The 12,737-nt window shown below is 42.2% G+C and overlaps 1 protein-coding gene across 1 annotated transcript in view; it reads left to right on the top strand.

Annotated features, from left to right (window-relative positions):
- Positions 1–12,737, top strand: part of nup205 (nucleoporin 205) — a 56,928-nt gene that overhangs the window by 41,749 nt on the left and 2,442 nt on the right. The window contains exons 33-40 of the mRNA XM_007911233.2: positions 298–419; positions 1,336–1,474; positions 2,856–2,982; positions 6,617–6,693; positions 7,098–7,226; positions 8,435–8,561; positions 9,679–9,845; positions 11,622–11,745. Coding sequence (XP_007909424.1) covers positions 298–419; positions 1,336–1,474; positions 2,856–2,982; positions 6,617–6,693; positions 7,098–7,226; positions 8,435–8,561; positions 9,679–9,845; positions 11,622–11,745 — 1,012 coding nt within the window. The remainder of the gene's footprint in view (positions 1–297; positions 420–1,335; positions 1,475–2,855; positions 2,983–6,616; positions 6,694–7,097; positions 7,227–8,434; positions 8,562–9,678; positions 9,846–11,621; positions 11,746–12,737) is intronic.

Below are 12,737 nucleotides of genomic sequence, written 5' to 3'. Positions count from 1 at the left end.
GCTTAATTTGAATACTTTGAACAACGATCAAGTCTGCAGCTTTGTGAGTTGTGGGTGTGATATTCGCTGGGATGTTTAAAAACTGTATTGCAAAAACAACATTATGCTTTTGGCTCTTTCATCCTTCTGAGGCTTGCACGTAAAATAGAAACTCTGCATGAAAGGCTTGTCCTGAACAAAGTTCACATTCCTTCAGAGTGTTAGCTGCTGATGTTTGAGGTCTTTTCATCTAAAATCTTTTGGGAGTTTAGGTTCTCATTTCTTTATTTTAACATTTTGATTTTTTCTGTCTTCCAGGCCTTTCTCACGAGGGTGGCTAAAAATCAGCAGGGAGCTCTTGAGCTGCTGACCGCAGGGGTAATTGTGCGTTTGGCCCAATGTCAGGTCTATGATCACCGGCCTGAAACCGACTCACATAGGTGAGAAAAGCTACAAGATTTATTGCAACATATTTTATAGTGGTCTGCATATGGTCTTTATTGGCAAAAGGAGGGTGTACTGGACAAATGTTGAGACTGACGGCAAGATGTGTGTACTTTATCTTTATCCTATGGAATGTTTGTTATTTCATTCCCCTCCTCCTCTGCTGGGTTGCCTAACTCTTGGGACGTCCTCCCGACGCTCAATAAATGGAATCTTGTTGTTGTTTCATCCACCCTCCATTAAGTGCCTTTGCCAGGAAGGTGTCTGAAATCCCATATGGTTCTGAAAATACTGAAAATACCGAGCAATTTATTTGAGCAGTGGCGTGACTCAATCTCTCAATGGCAAGATAGGAAGTTTGGTTGTCTTCCATTCCTGAGGGAGGGAAAATCATGGACCAGGCTGCTTTTTTGCAGCTCCAGTAATTTTAACACTTTGAACAATGAATAAGTCTGCAGCTCACCTCATCTTCGACAGCAGGGAAGAAATGCTTTGTACTGTGCTCTGAAAGTCGTAGCATCCCTCAATGTTCAATTGTTCATGGCTTGGTTTCACAAGCAGGTCCTTCAGTAAATGGTTACCTGCAGGGAAGTTATTTTTTTTAAAACATTACATCAATTTCATATAAAGTGGTGTTCTTTCGCTTGGCTTCACTGTTGATGCATTTGTGGCTTTGACTGAAAATCCATGAAATGGAGCCTTCACATGGAGCCTTAGGATGTAGAAATGCATTCTACAAATACCAAACCCTTTCTTCAGCTGATCCAACTACATATTGGAAAATATCATTGATGTTGGTGTGTTGGAGAAGGTGGAATTATGGCACTGCATTCATATAATCTGTAGCTCGTGGTATTTTGTATGGTTCTGGATCTGTTTTCCAAACAAACCCATTTTCTTCTTCTTGCACAGTATGTTTGGTATCATCGATCCATCAGGATTTATCCCTGCTCCTGCAGAAAGATACCGCCAGATCCTGCTCCCAGCACTTCAGCTGTGCCAGGTCATCCTGACATCCAGCACCGGTCAGCACCAGCAGGCCGCCGGACAGGTAACTGCAGCAGCAAACCAACAGCAATGAGCATTGCAGGGAAGGCAGAGTACTCTGTGTGTGTCCAGGTTGATGTTAAAGATCCCATGCCACTATTTGAAAAGAGAAGGGAATTTCTCAGCATCCACACAAAATTGCCTCACCTAATTGAACTCACCTAAAATAATATAGTCGCTACACCTTGTAGTAAATCATATGAAGTGCTTTGAGGTATCCTTCCAATATGAAAGGTGTTAAATACAAGGATTCTGATTGTTATTGTTCAAAATTTTGTTTTAATACAAATCCGGATGCAAGGTTCAATTTTGAGGGAAGTGGATTGAGTTCCTCAGATTTCAGTCCTTTTAGAACTTTGAGAACTGAATACCTTTCTTTGTTTCAATTCACTGAGCACGAGGATTGTTTCCAAATTCCCTTGCCGATGTTTTGAGTTGCACGTTTCTTTTTGCCAATTACTTTTGGAGATGTGGGGGGGAGGACCCATCTCACATTGAACAACATTGACTGTAAACAGCATTGTAATGTGAGTCCGGGAGCAACAAATTTAGTTGTTGACAGTGGGTGAATTAGTTCATTCTAACTAGTTAAGATCTTATACCAAAGCATCATTGTGGAGTAAATAAGACTGATATAAAAGGTAGCGGAGTCTACTTGGAACTCAGCTGGTTCCAAGATGACATTCTTAGCAAAATCTTTCAAATCAATTACCTCTGTGGTGGTCTTGGTAGTTTGGTTTCTGAGCCAGTGCTCCAGGACACTGCTGAAGTTTGATCTGAAGAACCTGGTTCATCAGCTGGACATGGAGGTGCAAATTGATCATTGGGATCAGGGATTCTTCTGATTCCACTCCTTTACTCTGCAAGATAAATCCTTAACAGGTAGGGCAATGGAGAGATTGTAAGAAACTGGCTGTACAGTACTCTCAATGCAATCTATGTAGTTTTAGCTGGTTAAACTCTAGAAATTACCCAATGTACTGTGGGAACTCCAAACTTTGGCTCTCATCAACCTGCCCCTTCTCTCCAAAATAGGGTGTGTCCCTCTCAATGGCACAGAAATATCCATGTGTAGATAATATACATATGTGTAACCGGTGTAGTTTGAATACTCATTCGCATGAATGGGTTTCCAACATCAAAAAAATCTTCCTTTTGTTCCTGGATATTTATTATTTTAAAGCTAGATTTGGGTTCTTCTAAATTTCTTTCTTAATCTACTAATTTAATTTATAGAGGGTTTGCTTTATTCATTATTATAGCTTCAGAAATATACTTGAATACAACATCGTATTGCAGCAACTTAGCTGTATAGAACTCCTAGAAACTATTTGCACATCACTGGGCTGATTCTTACCTTAATGACACTGCATTCTTTGATTCAGGTACTACAGTTCCTCATTGCTCATGCAGACACCATCCAGGCCATTCTTCGCTGCCAAGAGGTAACTGTAGGGTCACTTCAGGAGCTGGCATTGCTGACGAGCATCATAAGCAAAGCAGCCTTGCCAGGTAAGACGCTGATGTAATTTCCAAGAACATTGCCTTATCTCTAATTGAAATTGGGAATCCCCTCTAATTCTCTCTTTGACCACACTTTCAGTCTTCTTTCCCATCTTCAGCTCCTAGCCCCAGCTCAGGTCTTCAGCCAGGACTGTTAAGAGCTTTGGGATGTCCTCCAAATGTGACATTTTACAGAGTGAATCAGGAAGGGGAGGGGATGTGGGGGAGGGGGGCTGGGGGGAGGGTGTGGGGGGAGGGAGAGGGTGGGTTGTGGCAGGTGGGGTGTTTGGGGGGAGAGGCGGTGTGTGTGTGGGAGAGGCGGTGTGGGAGCGGCTGTGTGCGTGTGGGAAAATCTCCCCACAATTTTTGGCAATTATTTCCACACTTTTCTATTGGTCCAGCCTATGAGTAAGAACTTTTGATTTACCCTGTATGTAAATGTAAAATGTATGGTTATTCGTTCCCAGAATACATGCGCTCATTCATTTTAAAATTGCTGACCTGGTTTTAAAAACTCAGCCCAGCAATATAATGGGCATTGACTTCTGTAACCTGCAGTGAACTTCCAGTAGTCTACTTATAGAATCATTTAAATTGGAGTGCATGAACAGACTCAACATTTGATACAGTGCTAACAATATCTCAAAGCATTTTACAAACTTTCTATAAAGTATAGTGAAGGTAGGCAAGCGCAGCAGATATTTTGCGTACTGCGGTGTCTCACAACTACAATAACTATAAAATTTATATGGTGTCCTTGATTCAGGGTAACTTTTTGGAGCGCTTAATCACGATGGAGCCTGACTCTGAGCAGGGTCGGTAGGAGGTGATTGAGCACGGTCAAAGAGAAAGATCTTCAGTCGTGATCTAAAAGAGGGAAAGGAGGGAGCAAAATGGAGAGATTGGGGAGAGAGTTCCATAGCTTCGAGGCTTAGTCACTGAAAGTGCCGCCACCGGTTGTGGAGCCAACGAGGGACAAGCAGGAAGCCGGAGGCAGCGTAGTGGAATGGGAAGAAAGTAGGTCAGAGAGGTGGGGAGGTACCAAGACAAAGGGATTTGTAGACGAGTGAGAGGATCTCAGCAAAAGCCGTGAGGTGAATAATCAAAACAGCGAGAGAGAGAAACTTCCTTCATTTTGAATAGTGTCGTGGGATCTTGAATGTGTACCTGAACAGGCATAGATGGAGCCTCAGTTTAATGTCTCATCCAAATAATGAGATGCAGTTTATCTGTTGTTAAAGTTGGAATTGCTTTTCGTTATGTTATGCAGAGTTGCAGCTCGTGTAAATAGTCTTGTGAAGGGCCACTGCATAATAGCTAACAACCGTAAATTCCAGTGCATTGATTAAACTGCATTGATTTTGAACTGGTAGCTTGGTTTTGTTATTCATTTTCTCAGAACACAGCAAACTTTGGTAGGAACTGCATCAAACAGGAAAACTACCACTCCCATTTGTTCTCTCATAGATATTAGAGACCATTGAATTGGAAGGCTGCCAGGGGGTGACAAGGAGACCTTCAGAACAACATAATGCCTTCACTGTTTGACCTTACAGGAGCTTACTCCACAAAATACAGTTTAGTTAGGAACTTTTTGGTGAATGTTCTAAATCGTTTGAGAGAGTTGGGTAGATATGTGCTGCAGTGCTGCACTTATTGATTTTCAGCGACTGCTCGGTTTGCAGTTTCATATTTTACCAGCAACAAATCAAACCATTGAATGTCACATATTCAAAACGCTTTTTTGTGAGATTCTGTGTTGCAGCATGAGCATCAATTTGTTTTGCACATCACAGTACACTATCGATACAATCCTGATATTCTATGGACACACAAGACTTGGTCTAAAATCCTAACCAACTGTCACTCCAGTTGATTTCACTGTAGAAGGTATTCGTATGAAATATAGGAGCTTCTCTGTTGAAGGTCATCTCGCAGAGCTGGAGTGAGTGAGCAAAGAGATTCTGTCTGTTATAAGCTGATAAACAAAAGGCAGAGAAGTGGAGAGAAATTAAAGTGGAGAATTGAGCTTCAAATCTTTCTTCGTGCAGAATGACGGTAGCAGTACGACTTATTACAACAACTTGCATTTATATAGCGCCCTTCACGTGGGGTAGTGTCCCAGTGCTGATTAGCTACCTGATTTGCCTTGTGACACCGGGAGAAATTTGCCTTTTCCAGCAGCGCCACAGAATCTTTAACGTTCACCTGGCACAGGCGAGACTTGTTTAACGTCTCACCCTTCATATAGTGATTTATAATAATCCTTGCATTTGATATAGCGCTTTTCACGTCTTCTCGACATCACAAAGTGCTTCACAGAATATGCTGTAAAGTGAATTGATCGTATATTTGTGGGCGAAATGCGGCAGCAGTGTCCCACAAACAGTTGTGGATTGAAGTGACCAAATTATTATTGTTTTGGAGGGATTATTATTAGGCGGGTGGAGTAAGGAAACTTGCCCAAGGTTTCTTCCCGTCTGGAATTGAACTCAGGTCTCTCACTTGCAAAGCGAGTGCTCTAACCACTGAGCTACAGGACTCCGCAATTTATGCCACAAACAAAAAAAAAAAAGTATTCAATCAAGAAGAAAATGAAGACATTGCCAATCAAACACAGAGTTACCTAGACTCGTGCAAATGTTTGGGGTGGTGGGGAGAGGGGAGATGCTGCTTCTTGAAAGGCCAGACGTTGGTCACAACTGATGTCTTGGTGTGCTTGATCGGTTTCAAATCTTTCTTCAACTCAAAATTGTATGGAGAGTGACGGCAGCAGTGATGTTTTGCCACTTGATTGGCCTTGTGGCTGTTGAAAGTAATTTTCTCGCCAGCACTGAATTGGAGTATCAACGTAGACGATGAATTCTAATTCTAACATGAGGTTTGAATCCAGAACGTTCTGACTTGGAGACGGCCACTGAGCCAGGCTGACACAAAAACAATCATGCACACTACTCCTGAGATCTTGTAATAATAATAATCCTTGCATTTGATATAGCGCCTTATCACTTTGCTGAGCTGTTTCAAAGTGCTTCGCAGAATATAATGTAAAGTTAATTAACTGTATATTTTGTGGTTGAAATGCGGAAGCCAATCACACAGTGTCCCACAAACAGTCGTGGATTGAATGACCCAATTTTTTGTGAATCATTATTACCCCTGGAAAGCGACCTGCCAATCGACTAATAACCGGGTTCCAACTTGCTGCTAGGTAAACAGAGACAGAGGTATTAAAGAAACTTGCCCAAGGTTCTGCCCTGCCCGGGATCGAACCCGGATCCTCTTGCTTGCAAGGCAAATGTTCTCACCAATACGCTACAGAATTCCACAATACGACAACTTCTAACAAGTTTACTTAATAAGCAAACCCAAGCAGCGACTCTTTCTAATAACCTGCTCCACAATACCAATTATTCCTGTGAAATTCACTAGCCATTTCTACCACACATTCATGAACAAATGGCCATGCTATACATTACTAGGCCTGCAGAAGCAGGCTAATTTTGAGACTCTAAAGTAGTGAACAATGTATTGTACTGATAAATAGTAATGTAGAATCAAAACTCGTTCTTACTAGTTTGTACTATTCCGCAGATCTTTCTGCCACAGAGATGCTGTTAACTGTTGTCTGCTGCTTTTTTAGGTGTGATAAATGGGTTGGAAGTCGAAGGCAGCGATGGGACTATAATGGAACTACAAGGTCACATTGGACGCTTTCAGGTAAAAAAATTCTTAATATAACTTGCTTTTTCTTGACCCCAGCCTCATTGATGGATGCAAAATCTTTTGACCTTAACAATAAAGTTGCTCACATGGCTTGGGATGGGTGGGTCAGTTGATGAAAAATAGATTGATTAGGTCAAAGAGACGTCCTGTCATCATATATTCACTGAGTATTTATAAGAGATCTTGATGAGCAATTGACTTTCAGTGACAATGAATGCCACCTACATCTGTTAGCATAGATCTGGTTGACCAGGTTTATCTTTGTAGTCACCTTATACACCAGCTCTTTCAAACTGCAATGCTTCAAAATCAGACGTAAAGCTATCTTTGTAATTAGAATTATTTCTGACTCATTCTCAGAAGCTTGTTTTGACTTTGCGGTCTGATTTTTCTCTCAGCGTCAGTGCCTTGGGCTGCTCAGCCGATTCAGTGGGTCGGATAGGTTCCGCCAGGTCAAAGCTCAGGAAGAGGGAACTCAGGTCTGTGGTGTGAGCAAGAGGGACGAGATGGAACTGGCCATGCAACAGGTGTGTTTTACCCAGGACTCATCTTTCTGAATGTTACCCATCTGCAGTTTCAGTGTGAAAATTCTTTGCCAACAATAGCACAGTAATAGTAAAACGCAGCATTTGCTTTAATTTCTGAAGATTCTCCACAGTCAGGCTATTTTATGATTATTGCAATGTTACTGTGATTATTTAGACTTTACACAGTTTCATTGATAAATAATAATAATCCTTGCATTTGATATAGAGCCTTATGTCGTTGAGATGTCTCAAAATGCTTCACAGAATACTCTAAAGTGAATTAATTGACTGTGGGTGAAACCCAACAGCCAATTGCACACAACAGTATCCCACAAACAGTTGTGGATTGAGTGACCAATTTGATAAAATTGCAAACTGTTTCTTTTTTTGGTGGGTTTATTACCCCCCGAAATGAAGTGAGCATTGTTAAATCGTAAAACCTTCAACATCCCATAGCTAAGTGGCTGATCAATCCATTTTGTGGGAATATAGAAGGCATAAGAAAGTTTTATCCCAATTCAGTTTTAAACTACATATCTCCTGATAATAATTATCAGTGATAATCTTTACATTTGGTGTTGCGTCTTTCACTTCGGGAGGACATCTCAAAGCACTTCACAGGATACACTATAAAGTAGTGTCTGATTTTGTGGGTGAATATAGCAGCCAATTTGGTAGATGTTTTAACCAGCAAGAAGACTCCCCAGTGTTGCCTTGCACGATGGTTCATCGTTTGGAGTTCTGTAGCTCAGTGGCTAGAGCAATCGCTTTGCAAGCGAGAGACCTGGGTTCAATTCCCGGCAGGGTGAAACCTTGGGCCAGTTTCCTTACTCCACACACCTGATAATGATCCTTCAAGAAAAAAAACAATAAATTGGTCATTTCAATCCATGACTGTTTGTGGGACACTGCTGTGCGCATTTGGCTGCCGCATTTTGTGCACAAATATACAGTCAATTCACTTTACAATATATTATGTGAAGCACTTTGAGACATTTAGAAGATGTGAAAAGCGCTATATCAAATGCAAGGATTATTATTATTATAAATAAGTTTTCACTTACCTTGCATTTCTGTTGCTGAAGCTCCATCCACCTTTGGGTGGAAGAAAGCAATATTACACCAATTTCTTTTAACCAGTGTTAACCTTTAGTTTAGTTGAGCTGAACACTTCGATGATTCAACTTTGCGTGCCACTTTTGTTGCAGATCTGTGCAAATGTTGTGGAGTTCTGTAAAACACTTCTGATGCAGAGCAGCCCGAGTTCCCAGCACACGATCTGTCTCTTCACTCCGAGTCTGTCCGAAGTGACAACTCGAGAAGGAACTCGACAAGGTGAGATTCATATCATTCACTCCCGCGCACCTTTTTCGATCTCAGTTCTCGCCTCTACCGCAGAAGATTATGGTAATTAGCCACACATCTCGGCTAACATTCCAATACAGCAGTGGGATGTGCTTATGCTGTATTGTCTGATGAGACATTTAACCGAATCTGATCTGTCTGTTCAGGTGGATGTCAAAGATCCCACTTTTCAAAAAGAGATGGGAGTTTTGTTCTGTGTCCACCGTGCTTAAGGGTATCCAAACCAGACTTCCACATATTCATGCCACCTACATGTGAAAATGTGTCTAAAATGGAATCCGTTTCTCCCGAACCGTGCTAACCCAACTCTAGAGTACTAGCCAGAGGTTGGCATTGAACAAGTTAATGCATTGGTTTTGAATTTGTCGGTGTTGCAGTGTAATAGTTTTAGATCAGCTTTAAAATTAACCTTTCCTGTTGTACAAAACAAAGATAAATATATGCAGCAGTTAGCAAAATGAAGTTTGTATAATCATAAGTCTTAGAATGTCTGCATGGGAATCAGTTCATTTACAGTGTTCCTACAGCAAAATTAGATAAAAAGAAACAGCTTGCAATTTTATTGCATCTGTAACGTTGAAATGTGTTCCAGCTTCTCACTGTCACTACTCTGATGTTTCTCTCTCTATATCTGTGTTGGCTTGCCTCTGCCGTGCACTGTTGTTCACAGCTCCTTGCTAGGCCAGGTTGAAACCTCAGTACATGGGGGAAGTGTGCTTTGTCATGCAGAATAGTATGGCACACCCTCTAGTGACAGAATCCTAGGCATAATCCTCTGCTTCTGGCCACTAAACAGGCTTGTGCTGTGACCTCAGAATGTCTTCCCGAACACCTGAGTATGACTTTTTCCTCCAAACCAGTTTCTGGTGATCTGAGAGCAATGATAATGACAGACTTTAAATGCTGGGGCTGCTGTAGGTTTAGATCCCTCAGATTCAGCTTACATCAGATCCCGCAAGGAACTTTGCAAATAAAAAACATTGTTTTCATGCAAATGTATTCTTGTAGTTGCTGTCACATTGTCCCTTGATAATGGCCATAGTTTTTTTTCCCTTACTAATCTGAATGGTTTCCATTTTCCCTGCAGAAGCACAGTTGCCCATGGTTCCTTACTGGCGGCTGCCGAGCCTTGGGGTGATCCTGTTCCTCCTGAAACAAAGTGCTAATGACTTCTTCAGCTGCTACGAGAGCCACAAGCAGAACGTGACCAAGCACCAGAACCTGGAGCATTTGCCTCCTGATGAAATAAAAGAGGTTTGTGCTCTTTCTTACAGTGTGAAAGGAGAGCTGTCCTGCTGACCGGGTCAAAGATGGTATTGTGTGTTGCTGGTTCAGTTGGCATCATGTCAGGACTTCAAACTCACAATGTAGGCTTTTCCAGTGCAGCGCTGGAGCATTGTTAGAGGAGCCGTCCTTTGGATGAGATGTTTAACCGAGTCCCATCTGCGCCTGTTCAGGTGGATGTTAAAGATCCTGTGGCATTAGTTGAAAAGAGAAGGTGACCTGGTCAATCTTCAATTGATGATTCTTTCTTTTTGGAGCTTGCTGTGTGTAATTGGGCTGCCCCGTTCTCCCACAATTTCACAGTAACTTTGAAGATCAGAGCCATCACTCATCATGTAACTGATCTCTCTCCCATACTGGAAAAGTCTGACACCAGTGCTGTGGGCTGACACCAGAAATGGGCAAATGCTCAAGTCTGACTTTCAGTCCTTGGTATCTGCTTCCCTGAATGCTAATGAATCATTAGATACCAGCCGTCAGCCTGTGCCTGTCACAAGACGGCTGATCGTAATTTGTTATTATAATAATCCTTGAATTTGATATAGTGCCCATGTCCCCCACCCGGCCGATCTCCACCATTGGCAGTCGAGCCTTCAGCCTATTTGCCCCGATCCAATGAACTCCATTCCACATTCCCTTCACTTCATTCCCCACCCTTGCCTCCTTCAAGACGTGTATCAAAACCCTCGTCTTCGGCTACCCTTCCTGTCTTCCATCCTCCCCGACCCCGACCTCCATCTCGGATCTAAATCCCTGACTGTCTAGTGCCTCGGGACGTCCTCCTGTCTTAAAAGGTGCTATACAAATGTAATTGTATTATAGTGCCTTATCATGTCATTGAGATGTCGCAAAGCACTACGCAGAATATTTTGTAAAGTGGATTACTGTGTAGAAACATGGTAGCCAATTGAGCACAGCAGTGTCTCACAAACAGTCGTGGTTAAGTGACCAAATTGTTTTTTTTTGTAAGGTTTATTACCCCCCGGAAAGCAATCCACCAATCGACTAATAACCAAATTCCTTCTGCTTACTGCTCGGTAAACAGAGGCAATTGTGCAAATTAAATTTAAGAACCGAGAAGCTCTTAAATTTAATTTGAATAGTACATGTCCTGAGTTCTTGCTTTATGTGATGTTGGTGATGTCCAGAGTTGTCATTCCCAGATAAAATCAACCATTCGCTCCATGGTTGTTTGTGAGATATTGCTGTGCGCAAATTGGCTAAAGTGCTTTGAGCTTTCAGTGATGTGATGAGGTGCAATATCAAATGCAAGGGTGATGATTATTATAAATTCCGATCAGCAGTTATGCACGGGCTATGTTTGGCCCTTCTAAACATTTTATTTTTCCCTGTTTGGCCAATGACACGGAAGGTATCACAGCAATGATCTAAGAAACTGGCAGACAGCGAGAGAGAGAAAGAGAGACCCAATTCTAGATTTTACATTCAAATGTAGGCCCAAGTGAGGAGACAAATGTTCTTTTTATCAGACTGGATCACTGAGTTTATTTTGAAACTATTTTCCAGCTGGAGAGAGGTGCTTTCTTCTGCCTGGGTTAAGGGTGACCCAGCCTGGTGATGCGCATCTCTTCAGGAGATGCTGAAATATGTGGCAGGTTGTCAACAGATCCGGCTAATCGAAAGCTTATTTCCCAACTGAAATTGTCTCATCTCGAGTTTGAAGCAAATAGTGTGCAGAATTGTTGCCATATGTTGTGTTCAAGTTGTGTACTTTGTTTGTCACAGCTCTGCCAGGCGCACCTCCAAGGTGGTGTGGACAAGATTTCAGCCGGGCAGAGACAGGTCCTAGCCAAGCGACGGCTTGTTCAACAGATAAACCACAGAGCCGAGCTGCTGTCTCTTTACTGCTGTATCCTTGGTTGTACTTCAGCGCCTGGGAGATTGTATAAACTGACAAACCTGATTAGCTCTCAGTGGAATTGAGTATATGAATTGCAGCATGGTTTGAGGGTTCTGTGTGGGTTTTAAAACCAGTGGATATTTAATTTTGAAATTGGCTGTTGCGTTTGCCTACAAAATACCCAATCCCAGCACCGTATATCTATAAAGCGCTTTGAGACATCCTCCTGATATGAAAGGCTCTGTATCAAATGTAAGGAGTAAAATTATTTAGTTATTTTGTTAAGAAATCTTTTGAGAAGACAGACAATTCATGTTAAGTGGTGACAGGTGACCTTCATCTGTTCCAGGAATTGACTCTTGTTATTGGGGTGAAACCTTAGCCTGCTAAGGGCCTCACACTTGGACTCCTTTGTCACTGAAGTGGCAGATATTGATTCCTCTGTTTAATAATTTAGATTTACACAGATCCTTTCACTTTGGGACGACAGGCAGGACTCCAGAGCTGAGTGGTGGGCAGGAGAGTTTGTGAGAGGGAATACAACCAAAAATACACTTAGAGGTGGTACATTTTGAGACAAACCTCAAATGAGGGAAGGAAAGAGTCAAGGATGGAGTTCCAGAGAGCAGGGGCACAATGGCTGAAAGGATGCCTGCCATTGTGGGGCGGAGATAGGGGTGAGGGACAGGAATTAGCTGGTGCTTGCTGAGCGAAGGGAGTGGTTGTAGGAGATGGCAGAGCAAGTGGGAGGAGTTGAATTCACAGGAGGGTGGGGAGCCAGAGTGAGGATGGGGGTGATGGGATGTCAGAGTTCGGTGCTGAATCGCACAACCAATCTCCCTTCAGTACAACAGCATTTGATCTGAAGCAAATGATTCCTCCCTTTTGGTCATTCAACTTCTTAGAGGTAGAATCAAAAAGCCCCAGACTTCTCTTCTACCATCTCCTGCAGAAAAGTTTCTAAATATAGTGTGAAAGGGCAACACTTTAAACCACTGTCA

The sequence above is a fragment of the Callorhinchus milii genome, unplaced genomic scaffold (genome assembly GCF_018977255.1).
Source record: "Callorhinchus milii isolate IMCB2004 unplaced genomic scaffold, IMCB_Cmil_1.0 Scaffold5, whole genome shotgun sequence".
NCBI lineage: Eukaryota > Metazoa > Chordata > Chondrichthyes > Chimaeriformes > Callorhinchidae > Callorhinchus > Callorhinchus milii.
Note: the sequence above shows the minus strand (reverse complement) of the source record. Positions and strands in the feature narration are given on the sequence as shown.